Source organism: Jaculus jaculus, chromosome 1 (assembly GCF_020740685.1).
Source record: "Jaculus jaculus isolate mJacJac1 chromosome 1, mJacJac1.mat.Y.cur, whole genome shotgun sequence".
Classification (NCBI taxonomy): domain Eukaryota; kingdom Metazoa; phylum Chordata; class Mammalia; order Rodentia; family Dipodidae; genus Jaculus; species Jaculus jaculus.
In genome coordinates, this window is record NC_059102.1 from 183,956,926 (window position 1) to 183,973,199 (window position 16,274).

Consider the following 16,274-nt stretch of genomic DNA (forward strand, 5'->3'; position numbering starts at 1 on the left):
TCACTGGTACCCAGATGGGTCTTTTTCTTTTTAAAATATTTTCCCATGGACAAAAATTTTATGAGTTTTACATAATTTTTTATAAAAAAAATCCTTTCTGTTACTGAGTTTTTTGCACTTCAATCCCTTCTCAGTATAAAAGATTATTCCAAGGTTGGGAAACAAACAAACCCTTTGATCTCAGCAATTCAAACATAAATCTTAAAGAATGGCCAGCTCTTATTAGTAACACTGAATGTATATAATCTTGCTTACATGTAGGTGCTAAAGTATTGCTGTCAAATGGCCCAGAGCTATGGATACAAGGCCAGCCAAATGGCTCCATATAATTCCTTTTCTCTTTTTTTATTTTTATTTTTATTTTATTTTATTTATTTATTTTTATGAGCCAGGCCCTTCTGGGCCTTGGTGTAGAAAGACTGTGTCTGTCTTACATTGTCCTCTATGATACTTAGGCCTTACCCATCATACGTGCATGAATTCCATCATTCATGCCCTGTCATAGGTTGACCTAACTCAAGAGAATCTTACCAGACTTTGACTACCAGCCTCTGCAGGGGCTTTAAGATAATGTCTCAGGAGCTGGGGTCAGTCCATAGCTGTATCCCATGTACTTCTGCACAGATATCCATAATGGATCTCAAAAGGCATTTAACAAGTATGGGCAGCAGACACAGAATGAGCAAAAGACAAACACCAAGAAGTGAGAGAATTCAATCCAGGCAAGGCAGACTTAAAAGCAGATATTAAGTCATCAGCAGCTTTAGCTGCATCAAAAGTAAGATGGTTATTTTGCAAAGACAAAATCTCTGAATGTAACTGAATTAGATCTAAGGAAATATTATTATTATGACAAATACCTCTTAAATGCATTTTCTCAATGCTGTTGACTGTCATTATATTTTTTAGAAATAACACAAATCCATTGAAAATCTACATGACACTCCAAATGAGTTCTAACTTTCAACCCTACTACATAGAGCTTCTAACAGGTGAAAATATATCTAAGGTAAGGATCAAGCCCAAGATCTTAAAGGGAGGCACAGTTTAAACTTTCTCAGGAACTACTTTAAAGCTGTGAGTATGAATGATAGTTAGATATTAAAAGTACAAGCCTGAAGCCAAAAGTCACAGCACACTTCAGGAACTCCTGCAAGGCACACTTTGTATATCTTTAGATTGAAATCTGAAACCGACCATCACACCTTAAGATCCCCACCATGGTATTGGCTCCAGTCAGGTAGCTGTAGAATGTAGACTACAAGCAAATAAACAATTGACTAAATTGGGGGCCATTTATTTAAATTACCACATTCTGCCCCTGTTGCCCAATATATTTAACCATCACATATTGTAAGTTGTTAGAAAAATTTAAAATATTTAGGGTAAAAAATGCCTTTTTTAGTTGGTCGTGTGGGGGTAAGGATTACCCCTTTTGTTTTTGTAATTGAGACTTGAGAGTTTGATTATATCTTTTAACAATACCCTGGCCCTGGGGATTGTATGGGATGTCTGTAGAATGTGAGATTTTTTTAGGTCTGGAGAAAATCTATAAAGGCCTTGTTTATGAAGCAGGGACCATTATTTGCTTTAATTTGATTAGGCAGCCTGAGAGTGGCATAACATTGAAGCATATGACTAATGGCATGTTTGGATTTTTCCCCAGCATGTGCCAATGCCCAGTGGGCACGGGAAAAGGTATCAACTGAAAAACAAAAATATCAGTGAGCCCAGTCACAACAAGAGGGCAGACTTCTCCCCTGTCCCCACCTGGGTCAGTCCAAGGGAGCCACGTGGCAGTCTCCCAGGTGGTGGACTGCCCTCCAACTCCCGGTAGGGGAGGGTTGGGCATAAGTTGCCAGGAGGGAGATCATCTATTTACATTACCACATTTTGTCCCTAACTCCCAAAAGATTTATAATTGTCACACATTATATATGTAAATTGCATTTAGTTTAATTTTAAAGGCCCCCACAGTCTTGACTAATTTAAAATATTAAGATCTGTAAAATTAAGCAAGTTAGACACTTCTAACATATAAAGGCACAGAGTAAACATTTTTAGTCTCAGTGCCTGTAATTTTAATTTGTTTGAGGTTTTTTAGCTTAAAATCTTAAATCTCTGCTGGGCATGGTGGTACACACCTTTAATCCCAGCACTCGGGAGGCAGATGTAGGAGGATTACCATGAGTTTTAGGCTACCCTGAGACTCCATAGGGAATTCCAGGTTAGCCTGGGCTAGAATGAAACCCTACTTTGAAAAACCAAAACAAACAAACAAAAAAAATCTTAAATCTCTCAGTCCAGTGTCTCTAGCTAAACACATTAATCCATTACAAATTTAACTTTGATTAAACTCTCTGGGCCTGGGCAGCAGGACACAGCCAGCCCTTATGCCAGTAGCCCAGTTCCAACAAAGTTCCTTGCAGTCTTTCCTTTCCCTTAGAAAGCTCATAAGCCAAGCCTCGAAGTTTAGTGCTGTCTGCATTTAGCATTCTCATACTCTCATCAGAATAGTCCATAAAATTTGGCTTACCTCTCCAGAAGTCACCTTCAGTTGCAAGCACCAAGTCCATGCCTATTCCTCCAAAACAAAGGTTCCAAAAGATCAACATCCACATGGTCAGGTTCATCTCAGTCCACTTATCAAATAGCTTCAGGTTTGCTGAGATAAACTTCCAGACCAGGTACAGTTGTGGAGGAAGGGATATTTATTGAAACTTATAGATCCAGGGGAAATTCCATAATGGCAGAAAAATCTGGCCTTCCTTCAGAGGCCCAAGAAGAGAGAGAGAGAGAGAGAGACAGAGAGAGAGAGAGAGAGAGAGAAAGAGAGAGAGAGAGGAGCACAATTCTTCAGGAATACAAAAGGTGCAGATGCAGCTTGCTAGGCTCCGTTCAGAAATACAAAACCTGCCAGCAAACCAAAAGTGAAAGGAAAGAAAAAGGGAATGAAGAAATGTTGACAAGCAAGTACAGGTTATAGAAGAAAAGTTTAGCGCATTAAATATAAAGACTGCTTCATAACTTATGAGGGCATGTTCACCCGCACACCCATTGACATCTTCAATGAATGCCTCTCACTGGGCACTAATCTGCTGGGTTCCCAGAGCCCCACGTTGGGCACAACTTGCCGGGCTCCTCCCGGTGGGCAGGTAGTGCTGAGGAGGGACCAGGCCAGCTGGTTCCCCCCAAGGGGTTGAGGAGAAAGTTGGATGCTGTACGACACAAAAACCTCTCCTAGTCACCGGAGAAAAACCACACTAAGTCGGGAGTCTTGTGGAAGCAGGAACTGAAAGGAACTCGCTCTATTGTTACAAACCATTGCCTATATCATGTTGGGGTCAAAGGCAGGGATTTTAGGATGGGAGAAGAGGTAAGGGCCAATAGTAAACTGTGACTGTTGAAATGATAATTCTAACTCCTGTGAGGAAGTAGAAGGCAAGATCCCTTTAGGTGTCTTGCTGAGTCATAGCTGGCCAGAGACAGGTTGCCAAACTTTAGCTAGGCTCAGGAATTCCACTGGGCCTCACACCTAGGTCTTTCAGGGCCCAACACATGGGTATGGGGGAATCACACATGGGTCCTTAGGCTTCACAGGCAAGTGCTTTAACTGCTAAGTCATACCTCCAGTTCCTGATTTGATTTTGAGATGGAGTCCTTCTCTCTCTCTTTTAATATTTTTACTGTTGGGAACTTATGGAGCCCCCTTGGATTTCCCCTCTCTTAGGCATGCATGGACAAATCAAGCTGTTGTACTTGGAATGTGCAGATTTGAACTGGGGCAGTTTCAGGCCCTCAGGCTTACACAAGTAGCACACCTAATTGCTCAGCCATCTCTCCAACCCCATTTGGGAAAAAGAGATTTATTTTGGCTTACAGGCTCGAGGGGAAGCTCCATGATGGCAGGGGAAAACGATGGCATGAGCAGAGGGTGGACATCACCCCCTGGCCAACATAAGGTGGACCACAGCAACAGGAGGGTATGCCAAACACTGGCAAGGGGAAACTGGCTTTAATACCCATAAGCCCACCCCCAACAATACACTCCCTCCAGGAGGCATTAATTCCCAAATCTCCATCAGCTGGGAACCTAGCATTCAGAACACCTAAGTTTATGGGGGACACCTGACTCAAACCACCACATCCAACAAGATTCGTCTCATGCCTATCGATAGTGTCCAAGAAAGCCTGACTTAAATAATTCCTAGTATGATGCTAAAAATATTTTTAACATTTCAATGACAAAGAAAACATAAACGACTAAGTAACTGCCTCTTTTTGAGAATAATAAGGAGGTTACTGCAAGATATGCATAAAAATTTACCATTGTGTTACCTGAGGTTGAATGCAGGAACTCCAAAATGCCATCAAATTTTTAGATTCATTTCTCTTTTGAAGCTAGAAAAAAGGGGGAAAATATTCAAAGATTAAAAGATTATTTTTGGGCTGGGTAGATGTCTCAGCTTTTAAGGTACTTGCCTGCAAAGCCTAACTTCTTTGTTTGATTCCCCTTACCCAAGTAAAGCCAGATGCATAAAGTGTCACATGCATCTGGAGTTCTTTTGTATTGGCTGGAGGCCCTGGCATGCACATTCTCTCTGTCACTCTCTGCTTGCAAATAAATAAATAAATATTTAATATTTTGATTTATTTATTATTATTGTTTGAGGTAGGGTCTAGCCCAGGCTGACCTGGAATTTACAATGTAGTCTTGGGCTGGCCTAGAACTCACAATGATCCTCCTACCTAAACCTCCCTAGTGCTAGGATTAAAGGCACATGACACCATGCCTGGCTAACATTTTATTTTATTTTATTTATTTTATTTTATTTTATTTTATTTTATTTATTTATTTATTTATTTTTGGTTTTTTGAGGTAGGGTCTCACTCTGGTCCAGGCTGACCTGGAATTAACTCTGTAATCTCAGGGTGGCCTTGAACTCAGGGCAATCCTCCTACCTCTGCCTCCCTAGTGCTGGGATTAAAGGTGTGCGCCACCACGCCCAGCTCATTTTATTTTTAATAAAGGAAAACAGTGAAAATTGTGTAACAACTGAAGTAATGCAGACATTGTAACAGTTCACTAATTTTGAATTTTATCTGTTGAAGTCTGTATTGATTCATTGAGCCTTATACTCAACCTCCACTTTCAATTTCTTTTGGTCCTATCTAGAACTGCATCGCAACATATGTGCAAACTCCCACTCTTTTTTGTTTGTTTTTTTCAAGGTAGGGTCTCACTCTGGTCCAGGCTGACCTGGAATTAACTCTGTCATCTCAGGGTGGCCTTGAACTCACGGCAATCCTCCTACCTCTGCCTCCCGAGTGCTGGGATTAAAGGTGTGCGCCACCACGCCCGGTTCAAACTCCCACTTTTAATGGCTGCTTCTCATAACTCATTAGTCTCTTCTCTGTCTTCATGTCCCAGGCAGCATATATGCATGCAGTGCTTTGAAGATGTTAAAAGCTGATTGTGAGGAGTTCCTGTCTTCCTGTTTGACTTATTCAAGTGCTACCTGTGACAAATTTCCTTCCCTAGAACTGAGAGAAGTCAGTCATCAATCATTCATGCACAATGCTGCTGTTCCATAGATTAACTTTTGTCCTCAGTGTTAGAGTCAATGCTCTGGCTGGTGCTCAAACACTTTGGGGTCCTCTCATCTCTGAGCTGTTGAGTTTCATTCTCCTTCTCTCTGGGAACTCTTGTAGTCCCAACTACATAGACAGCTCTGACTTAGTTTTCAGGTTTGCTAAAAGATCAAGGGAGTCTTCTTTTGATCACCTTGTTTAAAGCTATCTTTCACTATTAAGTTGTAACTGGGCCATAGGTCCATATACCTCACCACATTAGTGCTTCTGTATTTTAAAAGATACTAATAAATGATAATTGGTGAAAGGAAATGGACTCATTTATAGTTTGGCCAACAAGCTTTAAAACAATCCTGTCCTCTCCAGTCTGCCTGTGACAACTTACAATTTACAAAATATTCAAAACACACACACACACACACACACACACACACACACACACACACACACAGCCAAAAGTTATGTGGGTTTAGCTTTGATACAGTTTAGCAGATCCTTGTCCATTAGGAAGGTGACTGGGTCTCAGGGTATATCCATTGTTTCTGCTTTCTGTTGTAGAAAGATGTTTTCAGTTCAATTTTCAGCCTGTAGAAAATGAGGTAAAAATTCTACCATAAGATGCACCATTTTCTAAAAAGAAAAGACTCTCAAGGGTTTATGGGATAGTGAGTGTAAGATCTTCATGTTTTCTAGGCTAGGCAGAGATTTTTGTCCCTGGGTCTATGACTTTGATAGGTATAGGCAGAGACCTTTCATATCTTCTCTTCAAAGGTCACAAAGTTTACAAATGAGAAACTGTCTCTTTCAGAATTGACTGTGTTTCCCCTGCCTACCACAATTCCAGCTGATTCTTTCAGTGTTTGATAATTGTTACACTATCAGTAGTCAGGTTTTTACCCTTATTTATTTATTGTCCCATTATAGAAGCCATCATTACCTGGGTTATTAAGTTTTTGTTTACAGCTTCCCTCCTCACATTAAAATGCTAAGGTTGGGGCTGGAGAGATGGCTTAGCGGTTAAGTGCTTGCCTGTGAAGCCTAAGGACCCCAGTTTGAGGCTCGATTCCCCAGGACCCATGTTAGCCAGATGCACAAGTGGGCGCACACATCTGGAGTTCGTTTGCAGTGGCTGGAGGCCCTAGCATACCCATTCTCTCTCTATGCCTCTTTCTCTCTATCTGTCACTCTCAAATAAATAATTTTTTTTTTTTAAATGCTAAGGTTGCTCTGAGTTCAGATCTAGAAGTCTGCTTAGCTAAGTTTTCTAATGGAAGGAATAAGAAGAGCTGAAAATATAGTATATTAATACCTACAGTTTAAATGCAGTATATATATATATATATATATATATATATCAAATATATGTGTGTGTGTGTATTTATATTTATATATCATGTCATGATAAACTTTGAAATGATATGCCTTATTATCTTATCTCATTTTAAAAGAAGTTTATAAATGCAATTTTGGTTTACAAAGTTTTATACCAAGCACACCTCTATTTTTTACCTTGAAAATCCACATTTACACACTCCACATTTTTAAATCCATTGGATGAATTTCCTAGTCCATTTAACTTTGAAGCTCAATACGTCCTTAAGACTTATAAATGTATGATATGCATTACAAAATTAGAATATGTCTTTAGAATATTAACTTACACTTATTAGAAATGATAGAAATTGCTTACCATAACTGCTAGTTCTAATCAACTGTATCTGTAGCATATTTTTGTTACAGCAATGATTAGTCTTCTATTATCATGAAAAGTTAATACATGTATTCATAACTATACATACAAATATAGATACATTTTAATTTATATTGTTACAAATAAACATGCCATTCTGTTTATTCCTGTTTTCTTTTTTTTTAAATATTTTTTGTTCATATTTTATTTATTTATTTGAGAGCGACAGACACAGAGAGAAAGACAGATAGAGGGCGAGAGAGAGAATGGGCGCGCCAGGGCTTCCAGCCACTGCAAACGAACTCCAGACGCGTGCGCCCCCTTGTGCATCTGGCTAAAGTGGGACCTGGGGAACCGAGCCTCGAACCGGGGTCCTTAGGCTTCACAGGCAAGCGCTTAACCACTAAGCCATCTCTCCAGCCCTCCTGTTTTCTTTTTAACCTATGTTGTAATAATACTTAGATGTCTAGGAATGGTTGTGTTGAATTTAATTAACAATGATATTCTATCTTTTGGCTCTTACTACACACAAAATCATTTATTATTATGTAGGCTGTTAATTTTCTTCACAAGTTGCAATTTTTTCACAACCAGATAGTGGAACAGAGTTTTGGACCTGATGAGAAAACAAAACAAAGAGCCAGTGGGAAGCACTGTTAAGTAGTCTATATACTTTATAAATATATTTATAAATATAAATATAAATAAAAATATATGTATATATTTATTTATTTATTTATTTATTTATTTATTTATTTATTTTCAGGCAGAGAGGGAGAGAGAGATTGAAGAGAGACAGACAGAGAGAATAGGCATGCCATGGTCTCTAGCCACTGACAAGGAACCCCAGATGCATTTGACACTTTGTGGTCCTGGCTTTATGTGGGTACTGGAGAATCAAACTTGGCTAGTTAGGCTTTGCAGGCAAGCACCTTAACCAGTGACCCATCTTTCCAACCAAAAATATTCTATATTTTTAAAACCATATGTTGCACATGTCTAAGAAAAAGCAGATGTCACCATTGATTTTACTGGAGGTGCACACATTTAAACACATTTGTCTTTCTTATCTGTTAAAAACATGTTGAAAGCCTCACATACTGCTTTCAGCTCACATTGGTCCATCCTCACAATCAACTTGAGTTTGAAGACAAATGACCTTATGTTTGTTAGGACTATGTGACTTTTATTTGGTGACTTAAGTGCAGTTTGCTTCTGTTCTTTTTTTTTTTCAGGGGGATGTTTCTGGATACCATTCTCCCCTCACGAGATGATAATGGCATTCGTCCTGCAATTGGTCAGCGAACCCGGTTAAGCAAAGGCGATATTGCACAGGCAAGAAAGCTGTATAGATGTCCAGGTATTGCACTGCAACATAGGGCCATCACTACACTTCTTTGTGCTTTTCCATACACACCAGCCAGGGTTTACCCAGTCATGTCTTTTTCTCTGCTCACAAATGACATACATTTTCAGTTCAAATTCAGCAGTCATAAAAAAATAGCAGAAGAGAACTCTGGAGTATTCATTGCTACAAGTAAAACAAGTTGTGATAAATCAAATTTTAAGCATTGGACTGCTATGTTTTATTTCTTTTAAATTAATGAGCAAAGAGCCAAATAGAGCAATTGATCATTGTCAAGTTGTTAGATGATTTTGTAATCAAATGCTGTTTCCTTGACAAACTCAAAAGAACCACCTTTCCTAATAAGGTTCAAAATGATCTTTGCTTATAAAGACCATCATCAATGATAAATAAATGCAAATTTTATTTGCATTCATTTACAAAGATGTTGACAAAACAAATTATGTCTATGTTGCTAGTGAACTTCTAAATATAGTTGGGTGAAATGATTAATGAAAGATCTTCATTTGAATGTTCTAATCCTTTGTTCTTTGAGTGTTCCAAGAAAGAAAAGAAATTCTATATTCCAAATTGGAAATGCTTTGACTCCACATATCTACTGTTATATCAGATTCCTAAACTTTGAGATTTGTTCAAGAAGCATGTTTAACTTTGTTTAATGGAGGTTTCCTTAACTTTTTAGACCATAGGGACCATATTTTCTATAATAATAACTTGTTGAGTGTCCACTTGGAAATTCTAGGCTGATCATTAAACTTATAGATGGTAATATTATTAGACACATTTCAGTTGGCAGTTGTAGCAATGAATCTTGTGGAAAACTTGAGGGTATGATGGGTATATTAAACCATATATTTTATATTGATAATTATTCAAAATATCATTACATATTGAATTATTAGGGGACTCATATTTTAAATTGACCTCTGGCATTAGACAAGGAAATGTTTTCACTAAGTTAAAGGGGAAGATTAGCTAATTTATTTGCAAAAAAAAAAAAAAGTGTCCACCAACCTATGGCATAGATCTTACATATTTTTATTTATTTATTTGAGGGACAGAGAGGGGGGCAGATAGAGAGAAATAATGGACATGCAAGGGCCTCTAGCCACTGCAAACAATTCCCAGACATGTGTACTTCTTCATGCATTTGGCTTACCTGGGTCCCAGGGAATTGAACCTGGGTCCTTTGGTTTTGTAGGCAAGGACCTTCACCACTAAGCAATCTCTCCTGCCCAATGGTATAGAGTTTAGGCTACTGAATAGATTAAAAGTGCAAGCAAGAAGAATGTGAATTCGCCCTACAGTAACAGGACACAGCTATGAAATTCATGATTTGGTATGGGTGACAGCATTAGTTTGTTGATTCAAACCAACTTATTATCTAAGAGAAAAGTATTCACCACCATTAACACCTAATTTTCAAAGGAACACCTTAAGAATTTTTTTGTTTTACAATTTTCTTGTAATAGGGTTCTTATGATTTAGGCACATATTTGCAAGCCTGAGATATTTGACATTTAAACCTGCATTTACCACCTTTTGCATTGTAATGCTTCAATATTGAAATTAACCGAGAAGGTTTTCTTTTTTAAACAAATATATATCTCTGTTTGTCTAGCTGTCCAAATTTTCAAAACTCTGAACAATCCTTCTTCTTAATGTCTATTAATGTGTTGACATGCGGATACTTACATTGAATTCATATTTGAATAAATTTCCTTTAAAGTGTTTGCTAAGCTGGTGGCACAGGTCTAAAATGCCAGCTACTCAGGAGTTGAAGACAGGAGAATTGAAAGTTCAAGTTCTGCCTAGGACAGACTTAATTTGATGTGAGCCAGGGAAACTTAGTCAGATCTTGTCTCAAAATGAAGATCAAATATAGAAAGAGGGTGGCGAATATAGGTCAATGGTAGAGTGTTTGCCTAGAATATATAAGCCCCTGATTGAATCTCCATGCCACCACTAAGAAGTTGCATCTTGCACACATGTAAAATACATCTGCATGAGTGACATTACTTTCCTTTTTGTTGCCATGGCCTTCTATACAGGGCTTATAAGACTGTGACAGCACTTTTTCAAAAACATGGGTAAGCCTGACTAGCTTCCTGAGACTTCAGAGATATTGTTTTTTGTTACATTGTTTATAGCGGCTAAATGGAGACTGCACACATGATACAGTTTTGATTGTGACTAAATGGTATACATGTATATGTAATACTTGGAAAGCACATTGGAGGTATGGAGAGATGGCTCAGCTGTTAAGGTGTTTGCCTGCAAAATCTAAGGACCCAGGTTTGATTCCCCAGTATACCGACATAAGCCAGATTCCCAAGGTGTCACATGCACCTGGAGTTTTGTTTGCAGTAAATAGTAGCCCAGAGACACCCATTCTCTCTCTCCCTATCTGCCTTCTCCTCTCTCAAATAAATAAATAAATAAAATGTTAAAAAAAGAAAACACATTGGAGATGAACTTGAACATAGAATTATAGTAAGGTCTCTAGAAATTAAAAAATAATATTTCAACAGTAATTGTCAGCTTATTATTCTTGCATATTTGTTATTAATAGGGCAATTATTAGATAGGTGGCTTCCACTTGAGACAACAGTAAAATCAAATCAATAGCTGGGACATAATTATTATGTACATTGTTTAGCTCAATCAACACATTCTTGAAAGCACTTAATCCATGAGACAGATATTCTGTATGTCTAAAGTATAAAAAGCAAGTTGCTGTATTACATTGTTTGAATTACATAGAATTAAGGAGAATTAAAGACACATTTATTTATTTATTTATTTTGAGCTAGGGTCTCACTTTAGTCCAGGCTGACCTGGAATTCACAATGTAGTCTCAGAGTAGCCTCAAACTCACACCAATCCTCCTACCTCTGCCCCTTGAATGCTTGTATTAAAGGCATGTGCCACCATGCCGGGCTTAAAGACACATTTATTTATTATTATTATTATTAATTAGTTTTTTACTAAGTGAATACAGTCAAGTTGGTACCATTATTAGCCTCTTCCCTGTCCTACCCTCTTCCCCTGGCCCCTCCTTGCTAAGGTATATGGGTCATGTATTGTGGAGTTAGCCCACCGTTATGATTAGGTGAAATGTCTCTGCGTATCATGACCCAACCTGTGGCTCTGACATTCTTTCCATCCCTATTCTGCAAAATTTCCCTGAGCCATGTTGGGTTCATTTTAGGTCTGATTCAGTGATGAGGTCTTGGGAGCCTCTGTGACTCTGGATATCTGATTTGGTAGGAGTTAATTGTTCTCTGTGTTGATCTCCTTCACCCTTGTGCTGGTACCAGGTTCACCAAGAAAACAGCACCTTTGCTTGTTTCTTCAATTATTCTTAGTTTCAGCTGGGGCCCTTTTGAGGCATGATGGGGTGGTTCTTTCCTTAGGATCTGCGAGGATCTTTATTTGTTTGTTTGTTTTTGTGAGGAATGCTCTTGTTCTAGTCCAGACTAACCTGGAATTCACTATGTAGTCTCAGAGTGGCCTCAAACTCATGGAGATCCACCTACCTCTGCCTTCCAAGTGCTGGCATTAAAGGTGTGTGCCACCATGCCTGGCTTTAAAGAAACATTTTAAATGACACATTTCCTTAGAGTTTTCTTCATTTTTACCATTTAGTTTAAAGCTTGCTGGTGAATAGAACCAATAAAAAGTATTTGAATACTTTTTTTAATCACCTTTTTATGTTCAAAGTTCAATTTGTTCTGTATTTCATAGAGCAAGTTCTTAGCGTTTAAAGTTGGAATGGACGGTGACCTAGTGAAGTATAAGAGTGTGTGGCTTGTATGGTTGTGATAAGTGTGCCCTGTGTCCAGAAGGAAAGTTTCTAATGATCAGGCTATTAATATGATCTCCTCCTTCTCTTTTCTTTTTCCTTCTCCTCCTTCTCTACCTTCCCCTTTTCCTTATATTCTTCTTCTTTTTTGTATAGCCAATGATGATTTTCAGCTTCCCATCTTCATCTTGCCTCTGCCTTCCAAATGCTGGGGTTATGGGCATGTGCCGCATGTGGTACATATGTGGTACTAAGGACTGAACCCAGAGCTTCATGCAGGCAAGGCTTCCAACTAAAGCACACCTGTAGTCCACTGCTTCTTAAGTGATACATTAATAGCTTTAAAATTTATAAGTACAACATTAAACTATGTGTATTTTATTTCTTCAATTTAACATTATTATTATTATTATTATTATTTAATTGAGAGCAACAGACAGAGAGAGAAAGAGGGGCAGATAGAGAGAGAGAGAGAGAGAGAGAGAATAGGCGTGCCAGGGCCTCCAGCCACTGCAGACAAACTCCAGACACGTGCATCCCCTTGTGCATCTGGCTAATGTGGGTCTTGGGAAATTGAGCCTCAAACCAGAGTCCTTAGGCTTCATAGGCAAGCGCTTAACCACTGAGCCTTTTCTCCAGTCCAACATTATTATTTTAATAGGATTTATAAGTGATAAATTCTACCTGATCTATCATGTTTTAAATCACTCAAAATATAAATTAGGTTGATATATGAAACCAAAATTGACTCAATTTATTTTTGTATAATGAATGCATATTATAAAAATGTAAATGTAAAAGGATAATTAGATTTGAAGGTGGTAGTAAGAGAATATATTTCTTACAGTTTAAAATTGTTTCTATTGCAATCTCTTGTTATTAGTTTTAGAGAAGGCAACAGAATTCTCATTATGAATGACTATATGAGGAGTGAAGAAGATTCTTTATATACCTGTTACTGTGATGATATAATAAACCACTTGCAGTCATATCACAGAGCCCCAGGAGGGATAAGAAAGGAGGATAGATCTGTTTAATATTGGGAGTAGATAGATTTAGGGACTCCATTTCCAAAGTCTCATCCTATATTCTTCTGATGGATTTCAAGTCCTTCAAACATTATGACATCCTAAAGGACATGCTAATGCTGTTTGACTGATTTTAATCCCTCATGCCCTATGTAGATAAGAAATGTCGATCATAATTGGCATTTGGCTTGGGGAAGTCTTTTGAGAGCAAATGACTTATAGCATATCTGCTCTTCATAAATGATTTATTTATTTTCTTCTTGTGTCTCTTCCTGAGCCTCTTTACTTGAGATTTTCTTTTCAATGCATTCTATTTTTTTTCTAATTTTAGGATTGCTTTTTTCTTTCTTATTTTTTCCATGTGTATGTTTGTGGATATGGTTGTGAATGCATATATGCATATGTGTGTGAGCACATGTTTGTGGGGGCATACATGTATGGAAATCACAGGTTGACATCGGGCATCTTCCTTGATCACTTTCTAATTTACTGAGGTTGGGTGTATGGCTTGACCCCAGGACTCACCAATTCAGCTAGTGTGGTACTTGACCTGCCTCCTTTCCTGTGTCTACCTCCTGAACTCCATGTGTCCCTGGCATTCACATGGTTCTGAGGAAGAGAATGTGGCTCCTGATGTTGTATCTACTGGTTATCTCCCCAACCCGCCTTTCTTATTTGTAAGATGCTTAAGTCTTCTTTTGTTATTGCTACTAATCTTTGTATTTTTCTCATTGTTTTCTTATTTATTCCTGTAACTATTTTTTCTTATAAATACTTGACACTTAGACCAAATATCACCCCTGAGTTTTCTTCATTGACTCTTCTTTAGTTAAGAATGCCATGCTCTGCTGTCAGATTTTAATTTCTGTCAGAAAATACCTGTCCAAAAAGCAGCTTATGGAAAAAAAATAAGATTTATTTTGGCTTACAGACAGGAGGAGAAGCTCCATGATGGCAAGGGAAAATGATGGCATGAGCAGAGGGTAGATATCACCTCCTGGTCAACATTAGATGAACAACATCAGCAGGAGAGAGTACCAAGAACTGTCAGGAGGAAGCTGGCAATAACACCCGTAAGCCCGCCCCCAATAATACTCTGCTTCCAGGAGGCTTTAATTCCCAAATCTTCATCAGCTGTGAACCTAGCATTCAGAGTACCTATATTTATAGGAGCCATCAGAATCAAACCACCACATTCCTCCCCTGGCCCCCACAAACTGATAACCATACATAATGTAAAATGCAATGTATTCATCCAACTTAGAAGTTCCTATGCTTTTTTCACTGTTTAAAAAAAGGACTAATTGATAACTTCCATAATTGTATACAGTAAACCATGATAATTCCCTCCCCCTCACTTTCACCTTTGCAACTCTACTCTACATGGTACCCCTTTCCCTTCTCAACCAGTCTCTCTTTTATTTTAATGTCATCATATTTTCCTCCTATTATGATGGTCTTTTATAGGTAGTGTCAGGCACTGTAAGGTCATGGATATTCAGGCCATTTTGTGTCTGGAGCAGCAAGTTTTAAGGAGTCCTACCCTGTATTTGGCTCTTACATTCTTCCTGCCACCTCTTCTGGAATGGACCCTGAGCCTTGGAAGGTGCGATAGAGATGCTTCAATGCAAATGATATTCAAACATTCCCCTAGTCCATGATCTTTTAACCAAAAATAATACCAACAAAAAAACCCAACCCCCTCCAAAAACATAATGGCACAGAATAAACATTAACACTGCAAAAGCTGGCATTGAGTATAACAAAGAGATATTCAACCAATGCAAGATTTAAGCAGAGCAAACATCAAACGCTCCAGCTTCAAGTCCAATAACTCTATCCAGTGACAAATCTCCGTGTCCAAAAATTTGAACCTGCAACAAGTCTCTGGAGTTCCAATTCTGATCCTCCAGCTAGGCTACTCACAGTCCCAGAAAACTTAATCTGGTGCCGGCAGCTCTTCTTGGCAGCCATCCCGTAGTCCCTGCACCTGCACTGGGTATCCACTGCAACCCACAGTTTATATTCATGGCTTCATCAGGTCTCCATGTAGGCAAAAATCCTGCTCCACATTTTCCATGATCATTAAAAAAACAAAAACAAACCAAAAAAATGAGTTGTAAATTCAATGACCCTCTCCTCTCATTTCTGCTTCTGTTATACTCCATAATCCCAAGTCGCTGCCAATTTGTTAACCCAGGGGGGAATAAAGCAGACTTTGAGGAACAGGACCCTCCTTCAGCATTCAAGCACCTTCCAAAGAGTCCGCATTGTACCTATGCAGCTCAGCTGACCCAATCTCAAAGGTTGCAATCTCTCTAACAATTACAGCTTAATGGGCAGAAGTTTTGGCCCAAATATTTCTTTTCTGTGCTATATTCCTTTACTCTCACCAGCCTGTTTCTGTGCACTGCCACCCTATACAACTTGTTGGGACATGGGCATAACAACAAGCCTCTCACACAAATTGCTTCAGCCCAGTCCAGGCAAAGCTCTTTCTCACCCACATAAGCCAAACCTCACAGTCCATAATTCTTACTGCATTCAGGTCATTCAACTCTGACCAGAATAGTCCACCAAGCTTTAATTACAGCACTGCAAGGTGTCTCTTAGGCCAAGATTTCAAATACTTCCACAAAAATCAGGTCCACAAGGCTAAAAGCCACACAGTCAGGTTTCTAGCAGCAACAAACCCACTCTTCTAGTACCAATTTTACTATTGCAGTCAAATTTTCATTGCTGCCAGAAAAAACACCAAGAGCAGCATGTGGGGAAAAAGGATTTATTTTGGCT

The 16,274-nt window shown here is 38.6% G+C and overlaps 1 protein-coding gene across 2 annotated transcripts in view; it reads left to right on the forward strand.

The window, feature by feature from the left end:
• Tll1 (tolloid like 1) overlaps positions 1-16,274 on the forward strand; it is a 243,559-nt gene that overhangs the window by 150,169 nt on the left and 77,116 nt on the right. For both annotated transcript variants that reach the window (XM_045137374.1, XM_004657159.2), the window contains one exon: positions 8,518-8,642. In XM_045137374.1, the coding sequence (XP_044993309.1) occupies positions 8,518-8,642 (125 nt within the window). The remainder of the gene's footprint in view (positions 1-8,517; positions 8,643-16,274) is intronic.